Below are 26,584 nucleotides of genomic sequence, written 5' to 3'. Positions count from 1 at the left end.
AAAAGAAGCAGCCCTGCTGTGTCTTTCCTGTACTCAAATATTCCACAGGCCCATAGAAGACATGGGGGAAGCCTACAGTGCAAGCTGCCGATACAAGAATATAAGAACCAACTCTGCTGTGTTCCTACAGAGCTGTTCTCTGTCCTAGTTGGGGGTCTTAATTGTTTCAGTTGCTGTAGGGACTCTGAGAACAATATTGTCCCAATTACCAAGGTGGGCAATCTGCAAGGACCAGTAGATGATAATATCTTACCTAATTTAGTTGTTTGTGCAATGATTAAACTGCAGTGAAATTTTGTTTGCGAAATGTGAAAAGACCTGCTGATTGTTGCAAATCTTTTGAAACTACACTTGATAAAAGCCTCTGATAAACAATATTTTGAAATAGATGGAGTTTACTGTGATTTTCCGATCATGATGTGAATTTGGCATGTGGCATGTGAGTTTTCCGTGACTGATTTGACTGATATGTAGTATACAGTATACATATATATAATGTGAATGTTGGTGGGTATGGCTGTGATGTTATGAATGCTAACAAGCTATGGCCTGAAAAAATGTCACAGATGGATCAGGGGCTATCAGAGGAAGTTAGAGTGATTGCTGCCATGTCAAGGTATGGTATATATCAGGACAGTGGGAAAACGGTGAGAGACAGTTCTCAGGAGGGAATAAATTGAGTAGGGAACACAGCTGCTCAGCCATCTTTCTGAGTGTTTGTGTTAAAAATAGAATTGAAGTCAAGTTGGAGAGTTCAGGAGAAGTCTATGTTTCACTATTTTTCCTTGCTTGAGAGGCACTACGATTGCTCGCCAGGATCGGATTCCATCATTATTTGGCTATAATTTCATGTGATACTCAAAGTAATCACAACCTTACAGGGCAACTCAAACATGATAAACAAAGGAGGTGGGGAGACTGTTTTTGTTTTGTATCACCTGTCACTCTATACTCTCAAGTGACCAAAGCTGTCAGCACCACATAGACACTCCACCTCCACCATCCTTTTCTTTTACTCCCTCCGCTGCTCCCTCTCTGGTATCTCTCCTCCCTGAGGCAGTACACTAGGACATCTAGGCCACCAGTGGGAATACAGTAGTTAATCTCTGCTAGTTAAATGCTCTTGTATGGCCCTGAGCAATAGCAGTCAACTATCCTCTCTTTTCTGCTTTACTTGCTCTCTCGGGAATCTATTCAGCCTTATTTTAATGTATTACATGAAGAAAAGAAAAGCTTATTTCAAGGTAACAGTTTTGAAGCCTGTTTAGTATTCCTATATTGAATTGATTGTTTGTTTGATTGGAAGTGTTTGTCAGTCAGTAGCTTTATAGCTTAAAAAACAAAACACAACGCTTTTCCAGGTTTCTGTCAAATGGTGTAGTGGTGTCAGCAAGAACACCTTTTTCAATGTAATTCCGTTCTCCATCTGCCACCTTGGACACAAATTTTCTTGGCTCCACTTCAGAATTCATTTCAAAATCCAACAGGATTGCTCACATTCATTAGCATGCACTTTACGAGTGACCACTTTTGATGTCACAACACATTGATCACCCCACACCTAAAACATAGGCCGGCAAATACAAGTGCCACTAAATGTTTTTTTTTTAAATGACAACAATTTCTGTGGATCAGTAGCTCTAGGTGAGAATCCCTGCCTAGAAGAGAAAATGGAATCTGCCACCGACTGCGCTGAAGACCGGCAACTCTTGGCCTTGGCCTTCAATAGTGGATATGCTTTAACAACCTCCCTGGTGTAGGGCAAAAGAACTATTACAACTCTGATAGCAGTTGCAACAGATGAAAGGGTGACACAGTTCTCCTCTTGAAGTAGTACTAAATTAGTGCACATTGGCCACTAATCAGAGTACTCACAATTGGTCATGAATCGGTTAGGTGTGAAAAATATAAATAAATGTATGTTTTGATTACGAGGTGAAGCATGAAACTGAAAAAGTGACATGAATTCAAGTCAATGTTCCAGTAAAATAGACTTGACTATTCTTAACAATATGTCATTACATAGGTTTTTACGACCTTGAAGTGCCTTTTTCTTACCTCTCCAGTTGAGCATATCACTGTCTGACACTCTAAACCTCTGCAGAACAACATGACAGCTTCATATTATCCCTGATATAGTTTTATCTAATGTCAAAAGCAAAACTATTGTGAACACGACATCAGAACATAGATAGACAACATGAAAGCCTTGCTGTGTATGAAGAGCCCCCTAAAAGCACTCTTGCTGTGAAAAAAATCATGCCTTAGAGCAGAACTGTCTCCACTATCTGCTGAAATTATATATACCCTGACAGTGAAATGACTACCAGCTGGTGAAGCAAAAATAAGGGGGAGAGAAAACATTTAATTTCATGACAGCTCATTTTAATTACATCCCTACCACCACCTCCAACCCCTCCAAGAATTGCTTAAGACCACATTAGGCTTCAGCATTGCATTAAAGTTTGAACTTAGACTTCCTCCACGTTTTACCCATTATATGCAGGAAGATGAATTTTTCCATTACAGTGAGTTAGTCACAGCCACTTTCGGTTCGTGGAGCTGCCATACGCGGAAGAGTTTTATCATCAGAATGTATTATGTAAGATTGACTGCAGGGTGGTGTGCAAGAAAAAAAAAAAAAGAAAGTCTTGCTATCAGCTCCTGCGTCTAAAATGGAAGAATCCTGTGCAGGGGTGGTCATGGGGCTAGAACCATTCAAATGGGCCAAGAGTGCTGATGCGTCCTATTTACCTCGTGGTAATGGATTTGTTTGTGGCCCGAACCCCCCTCCTGTCTCGAAGGAATATTGGGGGCTTAGCTCCATTCACTTTTTGCTGCCCTGGCCATTTATTTTGATTAGGGAATGAAGTCCTCCGCAGAGCCCTACCCAGAATAATTGACACTGTGTCCTCTGAGGTCACAAAAAATATACCCTTAGTACTTATCCCATTGGTGAAGTGGCAGTGTATGAAAAGATTGCAGCTGAGCACTGAACTGAAGGTGTATTATTGCTTTAGGTTGCAACAAAAACCTGTCGAGGAGCTCATAAATTATATTCCCTGTTCTTTATTCTTCAGGCTTGACAGGATAATTGATGTGTGCTGTAAACCTCCAATTGGCATCAACTAGCCTATATATTGTGTGTGTATGTGTGTGTGTGTATATATATATATATATATATATATATAGTTTGTCAGGTCTAAAACTGATCACTAGGGATGTCGATCAGAAAATGAAACTAAAATTTACAGCTTGTCAAATGTTCATATTTTCAGTTTTTCTCAGTCTTTTACGATAATGGATTAATTATATTTGGAACTTTTCAGATAAAAACAAGACATTTCAAGATGTCCCCATGTGCGCCAAATGATTGGTCAATTAATTGAACTAATAATTGATAGATCAAAAGCATCATTAGTTGCAGCCCTAGAAGTCAATGTTTTGCTTAACTAGATGTACAGTATACTGTGTACTTGAGATAGTAGGTGCACTGTATGAAATGATCTGCCTGTTTAAGAAGTTATTAATATATGAATTAAATGATACATTTTAAACAGCAAACCCAAAAATATACTTTTATAATCTAGCTAGAAAGTTTTTGGTACATGTTCGAATGCCAAAAACCTTTCTCCCCACTCACATCCACATTCAGAGATTAGTTCCTAAGAGTGCCCTGATGCATGTCCACTCCCAGATGAAGCCAACTAGGAATGAGGAGTGCAGCAGCAGAGAGAGAAGGGGAAGCAGATGGCTGGCCTACAGAGGTTCTGATCGCAGAAATATTGGCAAGATGCTGAGCTGGAGAAATTAACCTTCAGAGGTTTTTACACTGCGGCAACTGTTGGCTCATGCTGGATTCCTCTGTAGCCCTCTCTCCAGTCACCAGTCAACCTTTTCAATTATGTCGTCTCTGCTCTATCCCTCTCCATTTTTCATCAATTATTATCTCAGTATTCTCTCTTTCTCTTGTTTTACTTGGTCACTCAGGAGAAGAACCCCTCTCTCTTAACCCATTTTCACAGAGCTAGCTAGTAATAATGGGCACTTCAAAGACAAACAAAAATGTATAATGGCACTTATAATTGCATCCCTTTAACAGTCCTTTGTGTTAGTCTTTGTTTCCTTCCCTCTTCTGTGGCAGTAGTGTTTAAAGGTCAAACCCTTCTCTTGCTTCTGAAGTAGCTCTAATGCGATGTGCAGACAAAGTCAATGTTGCGTTGGCAGCAGTGTCAGCTCTTATCTGAGTTCATCATCGTTGAACTGGGAGCCCGCTCGATTGAGGATCCCCATATGGATCATCATCATCAGCCTGCTGCAGGGCACGATGCCTGTCTCTCTGCTGCACAATAGCCCTTCGCCATTCTGCTGGCTACAGGCCCTTGGGTGGTGCGGCTCGCAGACCCATAGCTGTTCATTTAATTTACAGCACACAGTCGCTCCACTTGTTCTGCGTTGTTCTTTTAGTCCATTCAAGCCAGAAATCCAGGAGTGCAATGTCTGTTTACTCAGCTGCTTAGTTTAATGTTAGCTTTGCAGATGGCCAGCTGTGAAAGTGAATTGATGACATCATTGATGAGTGTGAGCTCTGCCCTTAACAAGTATATTAAATCACTGCTGAGGTTCAGCACTTGACATTATAAACTGTAAATTGTCTCAGTAATGATATTAAAAGATAAAAATTTACTAGCTTAAGTTCATCCATGAATTAAGGCAAACTTTCAGGTCACACTGAGAAACTGTGCTGCTTTATATTCTGCTGTTTTAGTTATTTTGAGGGTGTGGAAGCAGGAGCTATTTTAAAGAACACTGTGGAAAGAGCTTGAAGATTAATCTCGGCCCTAACCTGTTGTTTACCTAATTCAAAAGATGTTACATGAAACGACTGGAAATAAGTGCGTTTGCTGCTAAATCTTTGGCATTGCAACAAGACAGGAAATACAGGAAAAGAATAGTGGATGGGAGAAAAGTCAAGTTTGTTTGTTTGTTGTTATTAATAAAGTCGAATTCCAAGAGAGATTCCCCAAAACACCCCTCTGCCAACGAGATGTATGCTCAAAGGGAAAGCAGCCATGATTTTGATTAAACTATAGCAGTTTTAAGACATCCTTTATATCAGTTACACTGTTTTCTTTTGGATTCCTCGAAAGGTTTTTGTTTTTGCACTCAATTTGCAACAGCGTTAATATGATGATGGTTGCATGCAGACTAACTGCCAACAGAGTCTTAACAGTTAAAATGAATCACAACCTGATACCCAAGTTGGGGAAATGGTAACAAGTGATTGTTTTATCAACAAAGGAATGGAGCATCAAGAACACGGATGCTGTGAGTGTCAGACCTCTTGATCAAAGTAGCCTGGCAATAAAATTGAATTCTTTGAATACATTGGCATGTAATTATTTTTGCTTCAGTAGAAGTGGGTGCAGAAGGTTTTCTGCCTTTGAAATGTCTTGAATCCCACTCACAACTGTTGACATCAGAGCTGCTCCCTACCCTTCATTTGGGCGTATTTCATGAAATTTAAAATGTAGAAAATAAAGCGCTAGGGGAATGAGGCAAGCTGTCGTTTTTTTAAGGGTGGAAAAGGGATAAATGAGATATGACTTGTGCACAGTGTTGTGACTGGCTGGTTGGTTTTATAATTCTGCAAAAACTGCTGAGAGACGACGAGGGAACATCTGCTTGACACATCCAAAGTGCAGTCTCGGGTGAAAAATAAAAGCTGATGACAGTAGGTGTTCCATATTTTGTTGTATTCTTGTCTGGTGCAAGGCAGACATCTGCAATGAAAGGATAGCTCAAGAAATTTAAAAATTAATTTTGGTTAGTTTCCATCAACTTGTCAGAAACAAGATGACGCAATAATTGGTCTCACGTGCAGTAATCTGTGAACATTTACACCTTTCTTTATGCATTGTAAGATGATACCCAAGCATTCAGTCTAGCTTCCATTTTAGTGTCTGAAATCTCCTTGTCTGGGGAGTCATGTCCTGGGAGGGCAAATGTGGATGAAATAAGCGTATCTTGACATAGTTTGATGCTTCATAAAATAGCAAGAGATCAAACATGAGTCTACAGCATACATTAAGAGAGATCCTTCATTAACTTCGCCAGCACAACAAAGGGGGCCCTCAAGATGCAGGTCCTATACTTAAGTTTAGTTGCATGTTCAGTATGAGGTGTGATTTAGAGAAACAAACATCAGCAAGCAAATATGACAGTCCAGTCGGTGTCCATGTTGCACATCGTTGCTGTAGCTCTTGCAGTATGCCATTGCTTTCAACAATATCTGTGATCTGCTATTGTGGACTAATATTCTGTGAAAGCCTGTTATAGCTGAAAGCTTTTCATTGTAGACTCAGGAATAATGTTTCTGAAGCTCAGTGTCATACCTGACAGCATGTCATTTGTTATCATTTGGTATGATATTTTCTAATTGGTTGCATGGATAGTTTTCTGAATTTGTGATCGTTTCTCCCGGCAAGAAGTTATTGACTTCGAAAGTGTTCACATATCACAGCAGCTTCAACCTTCCATCAGTGTCTAGTCTGTTCCATCACATGCATGTTTGATGGACGACCATAACATGGGCAAAACCCCCCCCGTGTAGACAAGCCTTTAGTAAAATATATCTGTGGACACTTTACATTTTTAATTCATATTTATATACTTGTAAAAATACTTAAGGATACACGTATTCAGTGCTTACTGTATATATTTGTATATTAGAATAATCCGTTTGTATGAGCCTCCATATGAGGATCAGGCAAACTATGACAGCATCCACGCACGCACGCACGCACGCACGCTATCTAGTATAACTCAAAATGGATCCACCAGTGTGTCTCTAAATCGGAGCATTTGTAGTCATAATATTAAACAGTCCATGCCTCTAACTTCAGTAGATATGATTTTAAATTGGCCATTTATTGTGGCCTATTGTGGCCTAACTTAAGGTTGCAGGTTTTACTGGGGTCATTCTAGTGTTATTAACTTAACAAGTACTTACACAATGCATGAAATGCAGGAACAAACAAAAAAAAAAATACAGTGTTTAAGGAGTGGAATGGCATTGATTGTTATGCAGCTGTGGTTTTAATTTTGTGTTACAGTACTACACCACTTTGTCAGTAGGGTGAGAAAAATCTGTGGTAAAAACAAGGCAGCTTTGAAAAACATTGCACTTCATCTGTCAAATGTTCCCCTGATGATTCATTGTAGTTGACATCAGTGACAGAAAAACCAGAGCGATGGAAATCTATTCAAATGTGGTGAGGCTCAATTTCCCCTTTCATGAGAAAACTGTGGATAATATGTTGGAACCAGACCAGTAGGGGGTAAAATAGTTCCATCAGTCTTTTAAAGTCAAAGTGAGGTGGAGGGAAACAAGTGAAACACCGATGCATAACACTGACATTTTTTAATAGAATTCATTTATAACAAATGGAACTTGTGTCAGCAAAGAACTGATTTTCATACAGACTTCTTTCGCCACCAATGTAACCTAAGTAAGAAAATAAAAAGCACTCCTTTCATTCAGAAAAAGAAACAGTTTACGCTTACAACTAATCAGAGGTAATTGTATGATCTTTTTAACAAGCCATTTTTTTTACAATTTCATTATTTAATTTTCAGTCTATGCATCCAGACGAGAGATAGATAGAGAGAGCAGAGAACACAACGTTTATTTCTGTTAATGACACTCCAAGCTTGAATGGCAAAGCCACAAGAACAGATGGTTGGGGGACAGATTTTTCTGAAGTCATCTGCTGGAGTAACCATGGCATCAGAATGGATGCTCTTTTTCGCCACAAACTTTTTTTTTTTTTGTCTTTTTCAAGAGTTGATACCTTTTTTGTGTTATTTACATACACACAAAGTGAACGTTTAAGGAGATTTTTTTTTTTATAGATGGGTTCAAGTAATATATTATTGGGTTTAGAATCAATAGGGCAGTGCATAGTACAAAGATATAGAAAGTGCAAATCTTCCTACCAGGCCAGCTTTGGCCATTCTGCAATGTTTCGCCATGCATATGAAAAATCAATTAAAAAAAAATGAAAAATTGAGATGAGAAAAAAAAAAACATTTTCCGAGACTTGAACATAATGTAACATTAGCCACCATGAGGTTAAATAATAGCACTTTTATATCTCAAAAATATGACAAAAGTGATCAGTTAAGCGACTGACAAAAATAAAACGCATAGCTGCTTGAGTTAACAAGGGAAAGAAAGCACCTGGAATGCACATCCACAAAGCCATCAAAGAGGGTTTGGAAAAGTTAAATGCTGCTCTACATCAAGACTGAAACATAACTGAACCAACCCCCCAGTCTCTAACTGTAACTGTCGTAAAAAGGACACGACACACACTGTCTTAGGATTGTCAGGATAACTGAAAGGATATATTTGTTTATCTATTTATTTATTTTTGCAGAATGCATTTCTCTATATCTACTCTCTGTAGGGCACGTATGCAGTCTGTAATTCAAACCTAAGGCATGAAGAAGAAACCCTGCGGTGATGACATTTGCATTAGGCATTCTTTTTGACCAAATCCATTTTTAGTCTGACGAACCATTTTAAAATCAAACATGACCATAGTGCCAATTGGTAAAATCTACTTTATGCTGGGCGTTCCTCTCATTCCTGCCTCTATTTCTGAAAATGCAACTATATCTCTTGTAACTATTATATGTTCTTGACTGTTTGCAGTTGAATTCAGTGATATATAAACTATTTTATACTAATTCACTCAGCCACGATAAGGCCACTGAAAATGAAAAATATGAGCTTTGAAATGTTCTTATTTGCATATATAATCTCATCATGTGACAAATGAATACTACAGTAAATAAACTATACAATTACATTTATACTAAATGCTTAGATTACTCAAAGGATACATTAATATGTTAAATGAAACATTATAAAAACAGGCATAAATATAAGGCACTCTAAATGCAAAATGAAAAAAATGTCATTACCATTGAATGCTTTAAAGAACCACAAGAAAGTGACGTCTTTGTACCTTGCCCTATTGTGTGGAGCGGTGATTGCGGCTGTATGATCCCTCTGCCTCTAATTATGGACCGTATGAGAGCGTGAAAAATGCACCAGTGATGCGTTGACTGGCATCCGATATTCCCACTCCCACACCTCACTTGCGGGTGGAACAACAATGTCATGGGTGAATGACATATCCACATAAAACCCTATCTAAAAACACATGTATTTATTGCACAAGAAAAGATGCACTGAATCAGAATACAATTTTGTCCTACTGATGTGCATTCCAGTGAAAAATCTCATTTCATTTCCCCCACAGCACACAACTCTCAATTTGGAAGCTTTCATAGACAATCTCATATACTTTTTGCTCATAAATTATGTACTTTATCAATATATTTAGAATATGCTATTTATACTTTAATATATCTTTCACATATATTTGCAAAATGTACCATTTATTTATATATTCATATATCTTGTCCAATTCATCAGGTTCTCTCTCATCACCCTTCTAACATGGAAGAACTAAGATAATCGGTAGCAGCAACTTCATACTTTGCTCATCCCTGTTGATTCCACAAAGCCCCAGTTTATCTTATGGGAGTAATTAAGTTACCATGAATGTGATCATGGACAAAAACAAAAATAAACAGAAAAATCAAGACCAAAAAATTAACTTGAACTTGAACAAACTTACATTTTGGTAGTGTGAATTCCGTTCTGTGCACTAAGTGCAACCAAATGAGGGAAAAAAATAGAAACAAAATTGGAAAAGGAAAAAAAAAAGCAAAGAGATTCTCTGCAAAATAGCACATATGTCAGAACAGTTGTACAGCTTTAAAAAAAATTAACATTTACGTAAATACGTTTTATCACTTTCTTCCAAGCGATAAATTTGTGTAAAAAAAGGAAATTCACACAGTTCAAAAAAAGCACATCAGCTGTATAATAAAGTACTAAAAAACTAAATCCATAATTTTTATTTAGTTCATAGATCATTTTAACTTTACCCTCTCCCAAAATTTAGATGATGAACATTGTGACAGGAAAAGGGGTATTTATTCATTATTACTTTAAGTCTGTCCTGCTGTTGTGGACCAAACATTGTCTTCTTTTTCGATGGGTTGTCAGTGTGTACTTGATTGTGAAACAGATTTTTTTTTTTTCTTTACAATGTGCGTCAAGTTTTTTTTTCCCCCGCAATTCTGTGTGCCTCCAATGCCTCTCGTAATGGTTCATAATCACTGATGCATTTCTGACAATGTCATTATTGTTCATTTACTTTTTTGTTGTGTTGGTTTCATTCAGTTTTATGTTCCCCAAAATGAATCCTTGAAGCAAAAGAAAAGGTAATTCCGTACGATGCTTCAACAGTCAGGATTCCCTCACGCTGTATCAAGGCGAGGTTTTATTGGGGTTGGGAAATACTTGGTCCTCCGGGAATCATCTTTTTCATTTTTTGACAAGTCATGTCGCACATCCAACACTTAATGAGTTGTTAGCAAGGAGTTAAGGAGTACTTTCTCAAGCAGGAATTTATGGCTCAGAAGAGAGGCTCACTGGGTTTTCTTTCCAAAGGGCCCTCTACTTTTTTCTTCCAATACTGGGTCTTTTACGTTGCATAGTGATCAAAGCTTCCCAGGTACTCCAAGCCAGCTCTGTAGCAGAACTGGTATTGATCCTAGAAACAAAGAAGACAAGACTTAAGCTTGCACTTTCTCCTGGGATCTCTATCTGTATCTGTAACAGTTTTGGTACATCATGACTATTGTTTAAGCCTAGAAAATAGAGTTGTGTGAATTCTTTAGCTGACTTTTCCAGTGAACCAAAATAAATACATATATTTTTTTCATGTCCAACACAGAAGTGCATTTTCAAGACTTGAAGATAACACAAGTAGGTGTGTGAGGAAACACTAGCCAGAGCTGAATTGATGAGATGAATTTGCCTTGGACAGCAAACACGACTTCTCTAGATTGGTTCAGTTACTGAATTAATCATAGTCTTTGACAGCGGCTTGCTTTAGTTAAACTCTTTGGCTCAATAGGATACTTAGGATCTCACCAGCCCTTTTTACAAGACAATTTAGTATGCTATCAAATTGCTGACACAGTCACTGATTCCATGTCTTGTCTCCAATGTCACAAAAGCTAAAGTAACTGCCTGACTACCTCAGTACAGTTTGTGAGTTGTGTTTTCTTCGCAAGTGTAGTGGAAAAGAGGAAAGGGGAAAAAACACCTCACCTCTGTCTGCACCATAGCTGGTCTCTGTGTCCGTAACATTTTCACTGTCTGAAAGATGTCTACTACACCCTCATATCTCATTCGTTCCAAGACGATGCTGAGGGTGATGAAAACTCCAGTTCTACCAACACCCGCGCTGTGCAAAAGGGGGCAAAAAGGTCAAGGGTGAGGCCAAAGAAACAAGACAGAAATAGAAAAAGTGTGTTCTAACACACTACTATACTAATTCAATATTTATGTAGATGTACAGGATTTGCAGCTTGAGATATTTGAATTATTTTTTTCTGTGCTGTTTGGTTGTTTGGTCACTTACCTACAGTGGACCGAGATAGGCCCATCTTGGCCAAACTGCTCTTTCGTTTTATGTACTTGGCCTATGAAATCGATGAAGCCCTCTCCTGATTTTGGCACTCCTTGTTCAGGCCAGTCTGTGAACTGAAATTGCCTTACTGTCCGTGACTGTCCATCCTGGGAAGAGATGGTGCAAAAAGAGAAAGAATGTACAGAGTCTGCTTTTTAAGTGGAGTACAAGTCAAAAATATGGAAAAATGGTAAAGGAAAAACTGCTGAAGTGAAACTGGGAAGCCAGTCTGAGGTATTTCACAGATGGCCAATCCATGGCAGTTCATACCATGACCACCTCCATCATAATGATTCATGCTTTTGTGGGTTTTACAGTGCAAGATGGCATTCGGAAAATTATCACCAGTGCCAAGTTTAAAGCTTCAGAGAAAATGTTTTGTTATTAAAGATACCTGCCATTTTACCTGAATGTATTAAACATGAACACCAAAGATTCTAATTCCTTTGATGTGCTACCCTCGACAGGGTGCTCGGAGGATCAACTTTGAGGGTGTGCATTACTTAAGTGATATTGTATCCACCTGATAAGAAGAGAAATCCTATTGATGAGACAGTGTAACATCCACTACAAAGGAGGAAGCCTGCGCCATTTATCTGTGTAAGCCTTTGATGGAATTAAAACTCTGGCAGCTCAGTGCTGCTAGCACCACATTTGTTTTTACACACTGACATGTGTCATAATTTCCACAATATTAACACTTATGTTACACTTAAGGCTATAGTTTGGTATAAACAAATATTTGATACAATGCCAAAATTTTGTGGTAATGACTACTGCCACCTTAAAGTGTTCAATATCCAGCATGCTCAAAGTGTCATTCAAATCGTCTTCCTCGGTAGATAAAATTATGCAGATGCAACTGAAGTTTTAAAACATATAAAAAAGTAAAACACTTGTATAATTTTATTGGTGAACACTTGGTGAGCAACTCAATGTTCCCATGACCCATGGTTAGACCACACCCAGGCTCTGAAAAACAATGCACCAGACTAAATTTGCAAACAATAGCACTGAAATAAGAGCTCCATTCCCAGTGTCAAATTTTGATCTTTGAACTTCTACTGTTCTATGAAACAATGTCTGTTTACCCTGGCATCAGTCACTTTGAACTCTCTCAGTATATACTGAGGCATGTTATACTCGGCCATGGGGTCCACCACAAAGTACTGGTATCTGGCCGACCTCTCTGCTGGCCAGTACTGGTGGCATTTTTCCTGTAGGGAGTAAAAAATAGAATACCACAATGAGCCACAACATTCTCCTCATACACTAGCTTCATTGTGTTCATTCTCAGAATTTTTTTTCATTCAATTTATAGAAGATTTCCTGTTTGAAAGCTTATATTCTCACGACTGAATCTCTAGTATTTCATATAAACTGTTTGTAACCACTGTTTCTGTGTATTGTAGCCAAAATAAGGATGTTAATGTGCCAAAAGAAATGGGAAGAAAATAAGCGTACATACCCTGCCCATTTCTCTGAGCTTGGTGAGCATAACAACAATAGTAGAGTTGTGCTCCCAGAGCATTCTCCAGAAGTCCTCTGTGGTCTCTGCCAATGGTCCCTGTGTGGCAATATAGGCTTTCTGTTGCCTGTGAGAATCAATTAATCACAAGTTGGAACAGGTGTGATACAATTAGCATGGAAATGCATTAGAACTTGACTGGTTTCACAAAGTTGAAAGAGCCATATTTGTGATTGCTGACGAAAACACTGCAGTGGCTCTCTTCTGCTGAATTTCCTGGCTGATATTAAATTCATATTTAAAAATGTAGTTGCTTCTTAAATCTATTCAAGTCTACTGAATCTACAGTATGTGTATTGGCCATGTGGTTGGCAATGGGTGTCAGAGTATGTTAGCACTTACCTGTACCCATCAATGAAACTGGCATTGATGTAATCGGAGCCCTCAACTCCTCGAATGGGCTGAAGACACACTCGTGTGGACTCGTATGGCATTATGTTAACAAGGCGGTTCTTGAACTTGTTGCAGGGGAGATTGGCACTGATGAATCGTGATGTATGGGCTTTAGTGTTCGCTAAACGCTGCATCGAGACACAGAAAAAGACATCTTTGAGAATACTGATGCCTGGTAGGGAGCACTGACATTCTTTGGTGTTTCTTCATTTCCCCGCTGACTGACTGTGTCAGACACTGAAGGTGGATTGTAAAAGATAAAGATCTGAATATGATGAATGATTGCATGCATTGGGATTTTTTCCCCTACTCTCATGAGTGGGAAAGAATCCAAATTTATAAGCTACACATTGTGGGTGATGAAATCAATCTTATAATGGCTCATAGTATATGTGGTTATATACTATTTCATGTAAAGATAAAGTATGGGAATGGCAGCAAAGTGATTACCATCATGCCTTCCCTTTTGCAAAGAAAAAAATAGCATGTTATGATGAAAAGACAAGGAAATTGATACCCAAGCGAGCCTGGAGTGGACAGAAGTGCAGCGTAATCTAACTTGTTTATCATCCCTCAGTGGAATCAGTATCCATCACAGAACAAGAAAGTAGGTTCATGAAAAGCAAGGCAATACCATGCATACAGCAACACCACACTGTGGTGGGCTGAATAAGCCTCTCATTGTAAATGTGGAGTATATTGCTCAAGTCCCTCTGGCAACTGTTCTGTGATGGGGAAAATCTGTGTTTGGCGTTTTCATGTAAACTAAGACCACCATTACCCAAGGAAGGGGAGATTAGGGAGTCCAGAAAGGGTGACTTTATCCTATGTTAGGCTACACAGGCGAGTCATGTAACAGGAATAGAGAGGAAACCACAGGCCCCATGCTGTCTGGCAGGCCTAATGGGAACTGGAAAACAGTTGTACTGAGAATGGCCAATCAAGGCCACCAGGGGCCTGCATGTGACTTGGAGCATGGGGTGCCGATGGGATGCCTGCTACATATTGCAAGTTGTTGCTGTAAAACTTATGCTGTAGGAATCTAAAGCTAAAACAGTTTATTTGATTTTTTAAAAGTTATTCCTGACCCAAAGTATTTTGCCCAATGCTTTTGCTTCAGTAAATAGTTTGTACCTTGAACTCAAGTTCCATGCCAGTGACATTCTCTCCACCCTCTATCTGCGTCAGTTTCTGGATGTAGGCGTATAGGTTTCTGGCGGGCACTTCGGTGGTGCCGCAGTTGACGGCCTCCTGGAGCGCGTCATGTATGAAGACGTACTGGTCCTCTGTCTGCACCATGTAGTTGCGCTGGGCACGCATTAGCGTTACATGCCCATAGATGTCCACGGTCTTCTCGTGCTTGATTCTTTCCAGCATGGCATCAATCACGATGAAGCAACCTGTGCGTCCCACCCCAGCACTGTGGTCAAAAACAAGATCAAGAAAGAATAATGTAATTGGATGGTATTCGTAGTTGTAGCTGTGCAAGTAAAGTTAGGTAATAACACATCTGACAACATAATATAATACCTTTAATGCTAAATATAATAACTTCTGCAAATCTCAGCAACCATACACAGTGTGTCTAGCTGATCTCCATGAAAGGAGAGGTGTCCTTTGAAAACATGCAGTGGCTTTAAGAACTCCCCGCTCTCCTATTGATGAGGTAAACTCTCTGTGCCAAGTTTGCCACTGTAGGGGAGACTTTTTGGCTTGGATTGTAATTAAATCTGAAGTAGCACTGTGTAAAGAAGAGGGATCGGCAGTCATAGCCTCCAGCGGGCTCACTGCTGGCTTTGCAATCTAGTCTCTCTCTTCTGGATCCCACCTGTGCTCTCCAACTCATCAGGACTAATCACTTATGCAACAGCAACATTTAACCTTTATCTCGTGGTTGCAAAAAGTGCCACTACAACAAACACACACAAATGTGGATACACAGACAGAAATGTTGAGTACTTCATTGCCACACAACTTCTGAGAAGTGCAGCTGACAACAATTAATGCCATTAGATTAGCAAGGTGCACCCAAATGGCATAAGAGCTTTATAAGAGGCACTGAAAAGCAGGTCTCTTCATTAAGATTCACATCGCCACATTTTTACATTAGTGTGTAAAAAATAATTACAAATTGACAAAAGCATTCTGACAAAGGGGGAAATATTTTACTGTTTCTCTTTGACCTTTTCTTGCGGGCTTGCTTGAGACATGCTGTACACATGTCGCCCCCTATTGCAGACTGCTGACAATCTAACAGTGCTCCCGCCTGAACATTACGTGTTTTAATAGCGCATGCCTCAGCACAGAAGATGTTTTCTGATGACAATTTATTTACAGTGGGGCGACGGGGCAGTGTTAAATCTTGTTCGTTAACTCTCCTTCTACCCCCTGCGAAGCACAGCATTGATGAGACAGGTCCTTGCACTTGGCACTCCAAAGTAAATAGGTTAATCAATCCATTAAGCTGACATGCCTACGAGGTGTGAGCCATGCTCTTGTGCCTCCTCCTTCTGATGGAGCATTTGTTTTTCATTTGCTCTCAGGAACAGGGAGAGGGTTGAGAAAGAAAACTCGAGAGGGAGTAAAGTTAGTCCCCAGGGGCCAAGTCTGGTTAATGTGCCATGCTGCACTGGAACTGTGCTGCAAATGGAATAAAGACTCATATGGGAGTCATTGGCTTTAACAAATTATCTGATGATCACTTTCAAAATGGCTGACATTGGCTGAATGAGACTGAATGTTTTTTTTAACACAAAACTCTTCACAGCTCTAGAGTGATTACAAAATGTACATGTAAGGCAAAGAGAGAATCAGTCTGCATGGAAATGTAAAAGTGTCTCAGGGATATTTGAAGAATGAATCACTTCCAGGCTTGAGAACACCTCAGCCCTCTGGTGAGAGATGCAGAAACTAGGAGAGATTTCTCCCTTTACCCCAGCTGTTTCCAATCTGAAAACATTTTACAGTGCAGACCTGAATGTGGGAGAGTGATGACCTGCAAGAGAGTAAGTGACAGAGTGACAGCATTGAGCTAGAGAGACGAAGACAGAGGAAGATGAGGACGGGGAGGGGGGAGGGGGGAGGAGACTGAAGGTATAGCTGTTATCCAGGGAGAGATGCTGCCACTTATCTTAAAGAAATGTAGTTCTCACATTTGTTTTCTAAAAGACTGAGGAAAGACTGCAGGAATATGTATTAACCACAATTTTCCCTAAATGTAGGACCAGGAAATGGTAGGAACATATGCAATATTCCTTTATCGACAAGTTACTGTGTGTGTGTTTGTGTGTGTGTGTGTGTGCGGTGGGGTGATGTGGTGCAGAAAGCAGTCTGTACATTTGGCAGTTGAAGGGGAGCTGGCGGACTGACTGCACTAATGACCTGACACTGCCTTTTCAGCCAGTCAAGACCAGCTGCTTTGGACGTCGACACACATTAAGTGTCAGACTAATATGCTTTCCAGGAGTTTAGGGAAAAGGGGATGGGAGAGAGTGCAGTGTAAAAATACAGCTGCAATGAGTCCCGAGAAGATAAAGCATGAGCAGCAGTAAAAGTAATTACATATGTATTGTTACCAAATCTCTTGCCGTCAGCTAACCTGTCACCATTCCCCTACATGGCCAATTGAACACACACACACTCAAACTCAAACTCGCCAGGATCACTACATTGCTGTTAATGGTGTCAATAATAAGCTGTGTTTATGAATACCTTTCAAAATGAGGAATGTAAATCAAAAAAATATGAAAAATATTTTGTTCCTTCAAACAAAATTTCCCACAGACTGAGTTTCGAAGGTTTAATCACTTTCCTTCACAAACAACTGGGAGAGTGTTGACTATTAGGACATACCAACTACAGCATGACTGTTCCCTTTGCATGCAACTATACCATGATGACAAACAGGAGGAGTTTTGGAGCAGTGCTCGTGAGCTGTCCCTTTCTTTCCCTGGATTAGAATTACAACTGTTTGACCCTCTGGAAGAGCTTGGTAACTCAGTATGGCCTAATGGAAATGAGGAAGCCATGTTTAATTTTTCCTCCAGAGATGTTTTGAATGCCCTTACGATACTAAACCTACTGGTGAGGTTACACTTTTGTGCTGCAGGACGTTTTCAGTAGTGACTATGAAGAAGCCAATGTTGTGGAGGAAAAGCATTGCTGCACTGACCACTGGGTTCAAACATCTGTTGAATCTCTGACCACACCCATGAACACAGTTGGGTGTGATCAGGTGGCCTGTCTTACTGTTTTACTTTAGTTATTTGCTGTCCATCACTATGTTTATTTATGCTTAAATTAAAAAAAATGCACAATTGTACCTAAAGTTGGAAAATACGTAGCTTCTGTTTTTGCTGTGTGCATTTGTCATTCACAACTAACATAACTGAAGCCAGTTAGGTAAGTAGACTACATTCCCTATTATGTGCTGGCTACGAGGAGGAAAAGGGGGGAAATGGTTAGGTTGTGAGTTAAATTCTTTTGAATCTATAGTTGTTCTATCAAAAGTTTGCCTCATGAGTCACTGGGAGAGGCCAGTGATCTCCATGACATTCAATCATGTCCTTATGACCTCCTCTTTCACCTCACCATGCCTGGGTAGCCCTTTTCCAAGAAGAGCAAAACAGTCCCTGACCTATGGGTTAGTGAAAACACCAGGAACTTGGAAAGCACAAAACATGCTATAACGTCCATGGGAGGCAGATTTTACTAGACTCACTGTGGTTTCACCTTGTCAGAAGTCTTAGCTCTGCACTGGAGACAAATTAATGCTTTTGATTGTCTGCTAAACACTCCTGTGGTGGAACCACATACTAGACCTGTATTTGGGATGTTAATGTTGAATTTTGAATTCTTGAGTCATTAGGTTTCTCTCTTAATTAAAGAGTTTGGTCTAGACCTGCTCTTTATGGAAAGCATCTTGAGAGAGCACTGTTATGAATTGGCACCAAATGAATAAAGATTGATGGCTTGATTGATTGATTAATTAATTAAGCATGTGGGACACCATTTGAGTTGTTTTACTACTATGAAAATTAATTGGCCCTGAGCATATTGTTAAGTTTCTGGCACAACGTGAGTCTGGCTTACGTGTGTCACTGAAACAAATAGGTAAATACATAGATAAAATTGTCAATCTTTTGACAAGTTATAGTAGTTTGATCTCATTTATGTAATATTGAGTAGGTATAGACTACATGTGCTCTTTATGGACACCAGTTCATTTTAGACTCAATTTTACAGTGTAAAAATGTCTGCCCTGTGGTGTCAATGTGAAGTAATAGGGATAAAATGATTGGATGGTTGTATCTAAAGATCTGTGTGCCCCATGGTAGTCAGGAGATGATGACAGTTAGGATAAATGAACATGGCTGTAATTACTGATTTACAGACTATGGGAACACTGTGCAGTTTAATTTATACAGTTCTAACTTTAATCTAATTCACTACCATTCAAACACACAAGTCTAGAGCCCTTGATTTCTTATTTTTATGTCTTCTTTGCCGAAGGCCCCTCAGCACATACAGTGGGGCAAAAAAGTATTTAGTCAGCCACCAATTGTGCAAGTTCTCCCACTTAAAAAGATGAGAGGCGCCTGTAATTTTCATCATAGGTACACGTCAACTATGAGAGACAGAATAGGGGGAAAGAATCCAGGAAATCACATTGTAGGATTTTTAATGAATTAATTGGTAAATTAAAATAAGTATTTGGTCACCTACAAACAAGCAAGATTTCTGGCTCTTCCATCAGCAAAGGCATTGAAGATGAAATGTGGCTGGGTCTTTCAGCATGACAATGATCCCAAACACACCACCCGGGCAATGAAGGAGTGGCTTCGTAAGAAGCATTTCAAGGTTCTGGAGTGGCCTAGCCAGTCTCCAGATCTCAACCCCATAGAAAATCTTTGAAGGGAGTTGAAAGTCCGTGTTGCCCAGCGACAGCCCCAAACATCACTGCTCTAGAGGAGATCTGCATGGAGGAATGGGCCAAAATACCAGCAACAGTGTGTGAAAACCTTGTGAAGACTTACAGAAAACGTTTGACCTCTGTCATTGCCAACAAAGGGCATATAACAAAGTATTGAGATGAACTTTTGTTATTGACCAAATACTTATTTTCTGCTATAATTTGCAAATAAATTCTTTAAAAATCAGACAATGTGATTTTCTGGATTTTTTTTTCTCATTTTGTCTCTCATAGTTGAAGTGTACCTATGATGAAAGTTACAGGCCTCTCTCATCTTTTTAAGTGGGAGAACTTGCACAATTGGTGGCTGACTAAATACTTTTTTGCCCCACTGTACATAGCAAGCTGCAATTTTTGGTGCACCAACTAATTAATCAACTGCTCAAGAGATTACTCCATGCTGTTAATTATGAGCAACATTTTTTTTTTATTTCGTTTAGCCAGCAAAATAAACATTTCTACAGTACAAATATACTTTTCTGCTCTTTACCACAAAACAATATTTTGCAAGTATGTAAATATAAGAGATGGCTCTATATAAAATCGTTGTTGCACATAAAGTGAGTAGTTGCCATCTCAAAGGATATGGAGCTTGGAAATGACTGCATCTGATAGGGAGCCAGAGGAATTAAAACCTCCCATCTGCGCAGTGACATTAATTCCTGCATTCTGCTTCATTGTAAAAAGTCAGGATTTTCAATTTTAAGTGAGTCGGCAACTAGCTCTAATTAACTTCAGCATGTGGTAATTCTAATTCTTCAATAATCCCCCTTCCCTTTTTGTCACTTTCAAACACAAGTTTGTATCTATTACAGTCACTATCGCTGTTTCTTCATTTTGTCTTTTTTTCCCCCTTCAGTCACTTGCTCTCTCTGTGCAGAGCCTCTGATGACTTCTTGAGTTGAGAGACGCCAGAAGTCTGTGCTATGTCCTTGTGCCTCTCTGTTGGGAGTCTGGCCGCTTATGTAGCTGAGGGAAGTGTAGTTGGCGTGAAAGTGAAAGTTATTTGTTTCAGATGCAATAACCCAAGGGATAAGCCGAGGACTTGTGGGCTGCTGATGTGCGACATGTTGGTGCTGTAGCAAGGAACACGACAGGCTTGCATGTATTTGTGTGTCAGTGTGTGGGAGGAGACGTTTAAGTTTGCTGAGGGCAATGACACTAGTACTCTTTGTGCTGTGATGTTGAAAACACCTTCAGATTTAATGTGCCTTCCGTAAAAGCCAGTAGGCTGATTTGTTTGGGCTTACAGTGGGCCATAAATTACTCCCTATCAAATATTGTCCTTTAGACAACATTTATTCTTCAGGTTCATGTCTGATTTCTTTTAAAAGTCTCTTATCAGTACACAAATGACTCGCATATAAACCTTTAAATAACCATGAATGTACTGTATTGTCATATATATTCATATATTCATTACAGCAAATGGAGAGAACAAAATCAATTTCATGCTTGAGGATGTTTTTAGGAAACCATGTTGTTTCTTACCTGCAGTGTACCACCATGGGCCCTGCATCTGGAGGATTGCAAGCTTTCACCCGTCTCAGGAAGGCCAGGAATGGAGTGGGGTGCTCTGGTACCCCGTGGTCTGGCCAGGCCGTGAACTGGAACTGCCTCACCTCTCTCTTCTCACTGGAGCCATTCTGAATATGGATTAGGAGAGGTTAGTGACCATCACAACTCACATCAGTTACTTGACAGCTGCTGTCTAGGCAGTTACTATAGGTCAACAGGTAGGTCTTACTTTAAAAAGTGCAAATGTCCTGACACAGTATGTGGCCAGCTCAACTGTGTCTAGCAGTGTTACTTGGATGAGGCCATATGTCTCTGTCGCTCTTGTAGGCCAGTACTGGTCACATTTCACCTGCAGTGGAGAGAAATAGCACATTAGATGAGGTCTGGATAGGAATGTAGGAACACTTTCTGCATTCGAGTTACAGATTAGCCTTGATGTATTTGTTGATTAATCCAAAAAATCTTTATCTATATATTTGAGGTCTTTTACTGAATACAAATACACAAAGTCATTGGTAAATGGCAAAATAAATATCCAGATTCCCCTCATTCCTGTCAACTAAGTTTGATTTTCATAATTAATTAAATGGCCTGAGATATTTATACAGAGCTGGGATTTCTATAATTACAAAGGTAACCACAGCTTGTATCTGTATTACCTGCTCAGCTTTATTGCTATTATAGTGTACAGCTTTGTTTCCCACTTAGCAGGTAATAAAAACTGTTACATTATTGCATTTCTGCTTAGCTGACAAAGGGAAGCACTACTGGTTTCCTTTATATTGTCCATTAGAATAGATGTGGTTTTAGCAATGCAAAATGAAATGTCCTGTTGCCTGATGCTCTGTGTCTGTTGAAAAGTATGATAACTGGACAACAGTTGTACCAATGGTATATTCAAATATCTAACAAGTGTACTATCAACAATTTCATGAAATTCTGCGTAATAGCATTTACTTGCAGATACTCGAGCTTTAAAAATCCGTAGCATTAATAAATAGCTTTAGTGCTTTGCAGCAAATGATATGACTGATTAATATGAAAAACTGGAGCTTTGGGCAGGAACAAAAGCGCATTATGTGCTACGAATGTCAAACAACATCATAATATGGCAGGATCATGTTTGGGGATGTTTTGCAGGAGGTCAAGAAGCACACTTACTGTTTATCACAAAGCATCTATAAGGTGAAATAGACCCCTGCCAGAAATCAAAGAATCATGCAAGTATCTATAATGTTTAAAAGCCACCAAAAGAGTACATTTGCTTTGCTGATTGTTCATACTGAGTGAAAACTACTGTCTTGATTGAGTCAGCAGCCCTGTTAACACTATGCCAGGCTCTTAGAGGAGGCACATAAGTGTGAAGGTCAGCAGCTTGCAGTCTTTCATGTGCTCAGTCAAACACTGTAAGATGTGCAAGAGAGAAAGTGACTTCTGACCATGTCAACGCATCCAGCAGGGCAGTGTGCCTTTTTCTAGCCTTTGAGTGTTTTTATCACTGATTGTTATCCAATGGCTTCAGCAGTGCTAGACTAATGAAGGGAGATATGCCACTAATCAGTCAGGTCTAAACAACAACAGAAGGTGTCTTAAGGAGAATTGAGGATATCAGTGAGTAACAGAGTGCAACCAGGTTTCTCCTGGAGAATAAATGCAAAAGCATCTAAGAAGGGCCAGAGTACGACACACTGTACAAATTAAACAAGGTCACAAATAAAGATAAGGGGGTCAAACTGATCATGTCAACAATAGAGGGTAAACAGAATTGGAGGACTCTATACTGCAACTTTACTATGTAAAATGAGACATGGAAAAATTATGTAACTAGCTTCAAAAATGGCATTTTTAAAACGTTTTACTTCATGTGCACATAACTTTTAGCATTTATGAGTTGGGGTTATGCATTCCAAAGCTTAAAATAGAAATAAAACAAATGCCCCCACAATTCTGTGTTAAACCTTGTCACTTCGTTTTAATACAACACGTTGGAGAAAAAGAAAGAAATCCTGAGAAAATTGGCTAAATATTGAAATATGGAGAATTATTGCATGTTCTGTCTCTTACCCTGGATCTCTCCTCCAGTTTGGTCATCATGACAACGATTGCACTCCTCTGCTCCCAGATCATCCTCCAGAATTCACCAAATGTCTCTGGCAGAGATCCTTGGGTGGCAATGTAGGCATTCTGCTTCCTGTAGCCATCAATGTAGTTGGCATTGATATAGTCGCTTCCAGGGATACCTAAAAAGAGACATGGTGTGGATTGAGTTGCTAAGCTGAGTTGGTATGCAAAACAGTTAGATAAGGATTTCTTAATGGAGGGAGTTGGACCTAAAAGTGATATCTCAAATAATGTGCTTAACTTTGTTTATTTAACACAATGTGGAAAAGACTATAAATTTCACAATGTTGCTTCCTATGTTGGTCCAAGACTTGATTTTACATATATTCTACATATGTATTCTACATATATTTAAGATAATGTCAGATATTCTCCCATATAAAGGGACAACAGCTTGTGGAGCTATCCATTCTTTCTGTTAGTGTTAAATCGGAAAAATAGAATAAGACTGTCACATTTGGAACCTGTGTTACAGTCCATAAGGATTTGTATTTGCTATCAGCAACACATTTAAATCCGCAGTTTTTGTGTCCCTCTTCCATATCTTCAACTGGCTTACAGATAAAGCTTGGTCTGTAAAAGTCTATCACCTCACATGGAGAAAAACAAATCAACAAAAAACTAGCAAAACAATTTTCCCCCTCTCCTCCTCAGTCCTCCTTCCCTTTGCTTATATTAAATGAAAGGCACAGCAGCCTTTGCGAATCCAGGCGAAAGAGACAGAGCTGACAGCTAGTCAATGCTTTAGGACTGGCAGTTTAGGGGCTTCGTGCACACATGGTCGACCAAGATAAGTCTCATCTGCATGGACGCCACGTATCAGAGAATCCCCTCACTCCAACTGCTTCCTCACCCCCTCTCCCCCAGACTCCCTTTTACTCCCAGGTAACTTATTCAACAGAAAAAAGGGAAAGAAAATGGAATATGAACACACTCAAAAACCAGCCCACATTATTTTTTTCACAGCCCTCTCTTTTGCTGTTGAAGTTGTCCACAGCCAGACGACTGCACATTTCCATGATGGACAAGGGATAAATACAATTAAGCCCAGTGCATGTTCAAATTGAAAAGCAAAAGCAAAAAGAGACATTACTGAGAATGAGGCAAGTTGTTAAATGCACATTTGCAAATGGATTTTGCCTTTATGCTTGCTGTCACTCAGGATTTGTATAAATTCTCCCATTTTTTTATGTCAATATGCTTATTGAGAAATAAACATTGCTGCAGTGTTTTTCAGTAGTCCTCCTAGAAAAGCACATGAATCTCAAAAGAAATACAGGAGGGTTTTAGAGAAGACCACACTTTCTCAGATTCCTACATTCTCCTACTAAAGGACAGAATGCTGAAGTTGTAACATTATATTAGATATTTGATTAGATTAGAAGTAATGACGTCTTTGGCCCAAGACTCAAATATACAGCTTCCACACTAAATATAGAACAATAGAAAAAGTAGTGAACTGTTACATAACTTTAATGTTCAAAAAAGAACACAGAATTGATTAAATTTGTGGGGATTGTACTGACAGAAACTTATCCATACTAATTGAAATTAGAGACTGTGCAATTCTGGCAAATGAAGGGCAAACAAAATTTTAAGGATTAACTTTAGATACCATTTAAATCCTGCTAAGTGCATGTTTTCTCTGGTCAGGCAACTTGGCAGAAAGTGGTGCCTCGTCACTCATGAAAAGTAGAGCAAAGTCAGTGATGTTATGACAATTAAAGTCCACAAAGGTACTCAAGCATCAGAGCGCCTGTAGTCCAAAGATTCTGCTGATCCATCCCCACATCAATGAATTCTGAAAGTACTATAGCTGTCTTCAAATTCTGATGTCAAATCCCAAATCCCTTTTTATTCAAAGAACTCAATCAGAGTAAACAATAGACTCATTGCTTGCCAAAAAGCTTTGTTTAAGCTTTAGAAGGAAAAGCGGAAGTCCCTCATGTCCCCCTGGCTGAGAACTACTCGCTTGCTATAGCACAAAGACTCCAATGTGGTTGTGCAGATGTGTTTATACGCCTTGCTAATGGACTTCCATCAACACTCAAGCTGTGTGTTGTTTCTGAGATACTGCAAAAGGGGCTCTCTAAGTCTTTATCTATCTGTTTTTGTCACATTAGCCATTTATTACTTTGTTTATTTTCCTTCACCCTCCTTGGAGCAGCTAAATGTAAATGGTTAATTAATAGCTGTGTGTGTATGTAGAATTGTGTTTAATTAAATAAATTGGAGATGGACCCAGCACTTAACTAGCCATTTCAAAATGGCCTTTCCTTCTTTGGAAGCTGTGCCGTACTGTGCAAAACATTTTTAATGTGCCAAAGAATCTTACTGGGCTAGTTCAAGCCAGAACTTGTCACTATCGAGCTGCAAGGTTGGGACCTGATGTTAAGAGCACTGCAACCACATCTTGAGGGAGTCCTGTCCATATAATGCCTTAGTGATGCCTCATTGACTGTGTCACTCTGGCCAATGTGATCTTGGCATTTTATCTTGTGTGTTGCTGTAAGTTTTGTTTGTCAGCTTCAACCAGGTAGCAAATGAGCAAAGGCATTTTGAAAACGCACGGCCACAAACAAGTAATGTAATGGCCATTGCAAATTATAATGTGCACTGCTATAATGTGTTGTTCCAGTGTGCTCACTGCTGTTTTTTCGAGGTATAAGTTATGCTTACGGAAGGTCAACATGAGGCATTATGAAAGAATCACCTGACAGTGAGAGAAACAGATGGTGGAAGAACTTATTTGCACTTCTTACTGTAGGTCATTGTTTAATCTGAATGCTTTGCTCTGGGAAAATTGCCTTTTTCTAATGCCATCTCTTTGCAAACACCTGAGGCATGAAAGAAAATAAGTAGTATGATATGCCTGTGTAGGAATATATTCTAAAAGTACAGTGTGGTTGCACTCCTGAGGTCTTAAAGATACTGTTGCACAGGCTGTCTTTAGAATCGATACAGCAGCTGGGAGGGAAGATGTTGGTGGGCAGCATACCGTCAATAGCAGAGAGCAAGACTCTGGAATGGTCATAGGCAATCACGTTGGCATATCTGTTCTTTGGTTTGTTGACCTCCAGGTTAGAGTGCTCCCATGTGAACTGCTGACCAGGGTCGATGGACTGTGAAGTAGAAAGAAATGTGTTGTTAAAATGGAATGTTTTGCACTATATAAACATTTAGCAGTAGTTTATTGCTAAGATTGAATTCAGCTCTATGGCGATTGCCCATGAGGTGTTTATGCAAGATCAATATCTGAAAGCTTACAGAAATATGCCTTTCACTACAGAACAATTGAAAATGCTAATATGATCTATTGCATTTTTCTGATGTTTAAATGCATCTCTTTTCAGAGTGTAATTGAAACCCGAGGCCATACTGTCTTGTGCAGTTTGTCTTTAGACGTTTACCAGGCCTTTGTTTGCCAATACT

At 39.4% G+C, this 26,584-nt stretch overlaps 1 protein-coding gene across 9 annotated transcripts in view; it reads right to left on the bottom strand.

Moving 5' to 3' along the window:
- Window positions 1-7,404: 7,404 nt before the first annotated feature.
- The window catches only part of LOC139222766 (receptor-type tyrosine-protein phosphatase delta-like), a 195,457-nt gene continuing 176,277 nt past the window's right edge, over window positions 7,405-26,584 (bottom strand). For all 9 annotated transcript variants that reach the window (XM_070854619.1, XM_070854621.1, XM_070854622.1 and 6 more), the window contains 11 exons: window positions 26,151-26,274; window positions 23,096-23,271; window positions 21,261-21,380; window positions 21,005-21,159; window positions 14,677-14,962; window positions 13,492-13,670; window positions 13,090-13,216; window positions 12,713-12,838; window positions 11,574-11,728; window positions 11,261-11,396; window positions 7,405-10,697 (listed from right to left, as the gene is read on the bottom strand). In XM_070854619.1, the coding sequence (XP_070710720.1) occupies window positions 10,629-10,697; window positions 11,261-11,396; window positions 11,574-11,728; window positions 12,713-12,838; window positions 13,090-13,216; window positions 13,492-13,670; window positions 14,677-14,962; window positions 21,005-21,159; window positions 21,261-21,380; window positions 23,096-23,271; window positions 26,151-26,274 (1,653 nt within the window). In that variant the 3' untranslated portion in view covers window positions 7,405-10,628. The remainder of the gene's footprint in view (window positions 10,698-11,260; window positions 11,397-11,573; window positions 11,729-12,712; window positions 12,839-13,089; window positions 13,217-13,491; window positions 13,671-14,676; window positions 14,963-21,004; window positions 21,160-21,260; window positions 21,381-23,095; window positions 23,272-26,150; window positions 26,275-26,584) is intronic.

Source organism: Pempheris klunzingeri, chromosome 23 (assembly GCF_042242105.1).
Source record: "Pempheris klunzingeri isolate RE-2024b chromosome 23, fPemKlu1.hap1, whole genome shotgun sequence".
NCBI lineage: Eukaryota > Metazoa > Chordata > Actinopteri > Acropomatiformes > Pempheridae > Pempheris > Pempheris klunzingeri.
The sequence above is the reverse complement of the archived record's forward strand: the minus strand, read 5'-3'. Positions and strand labels throughout refer to the sequence as shown.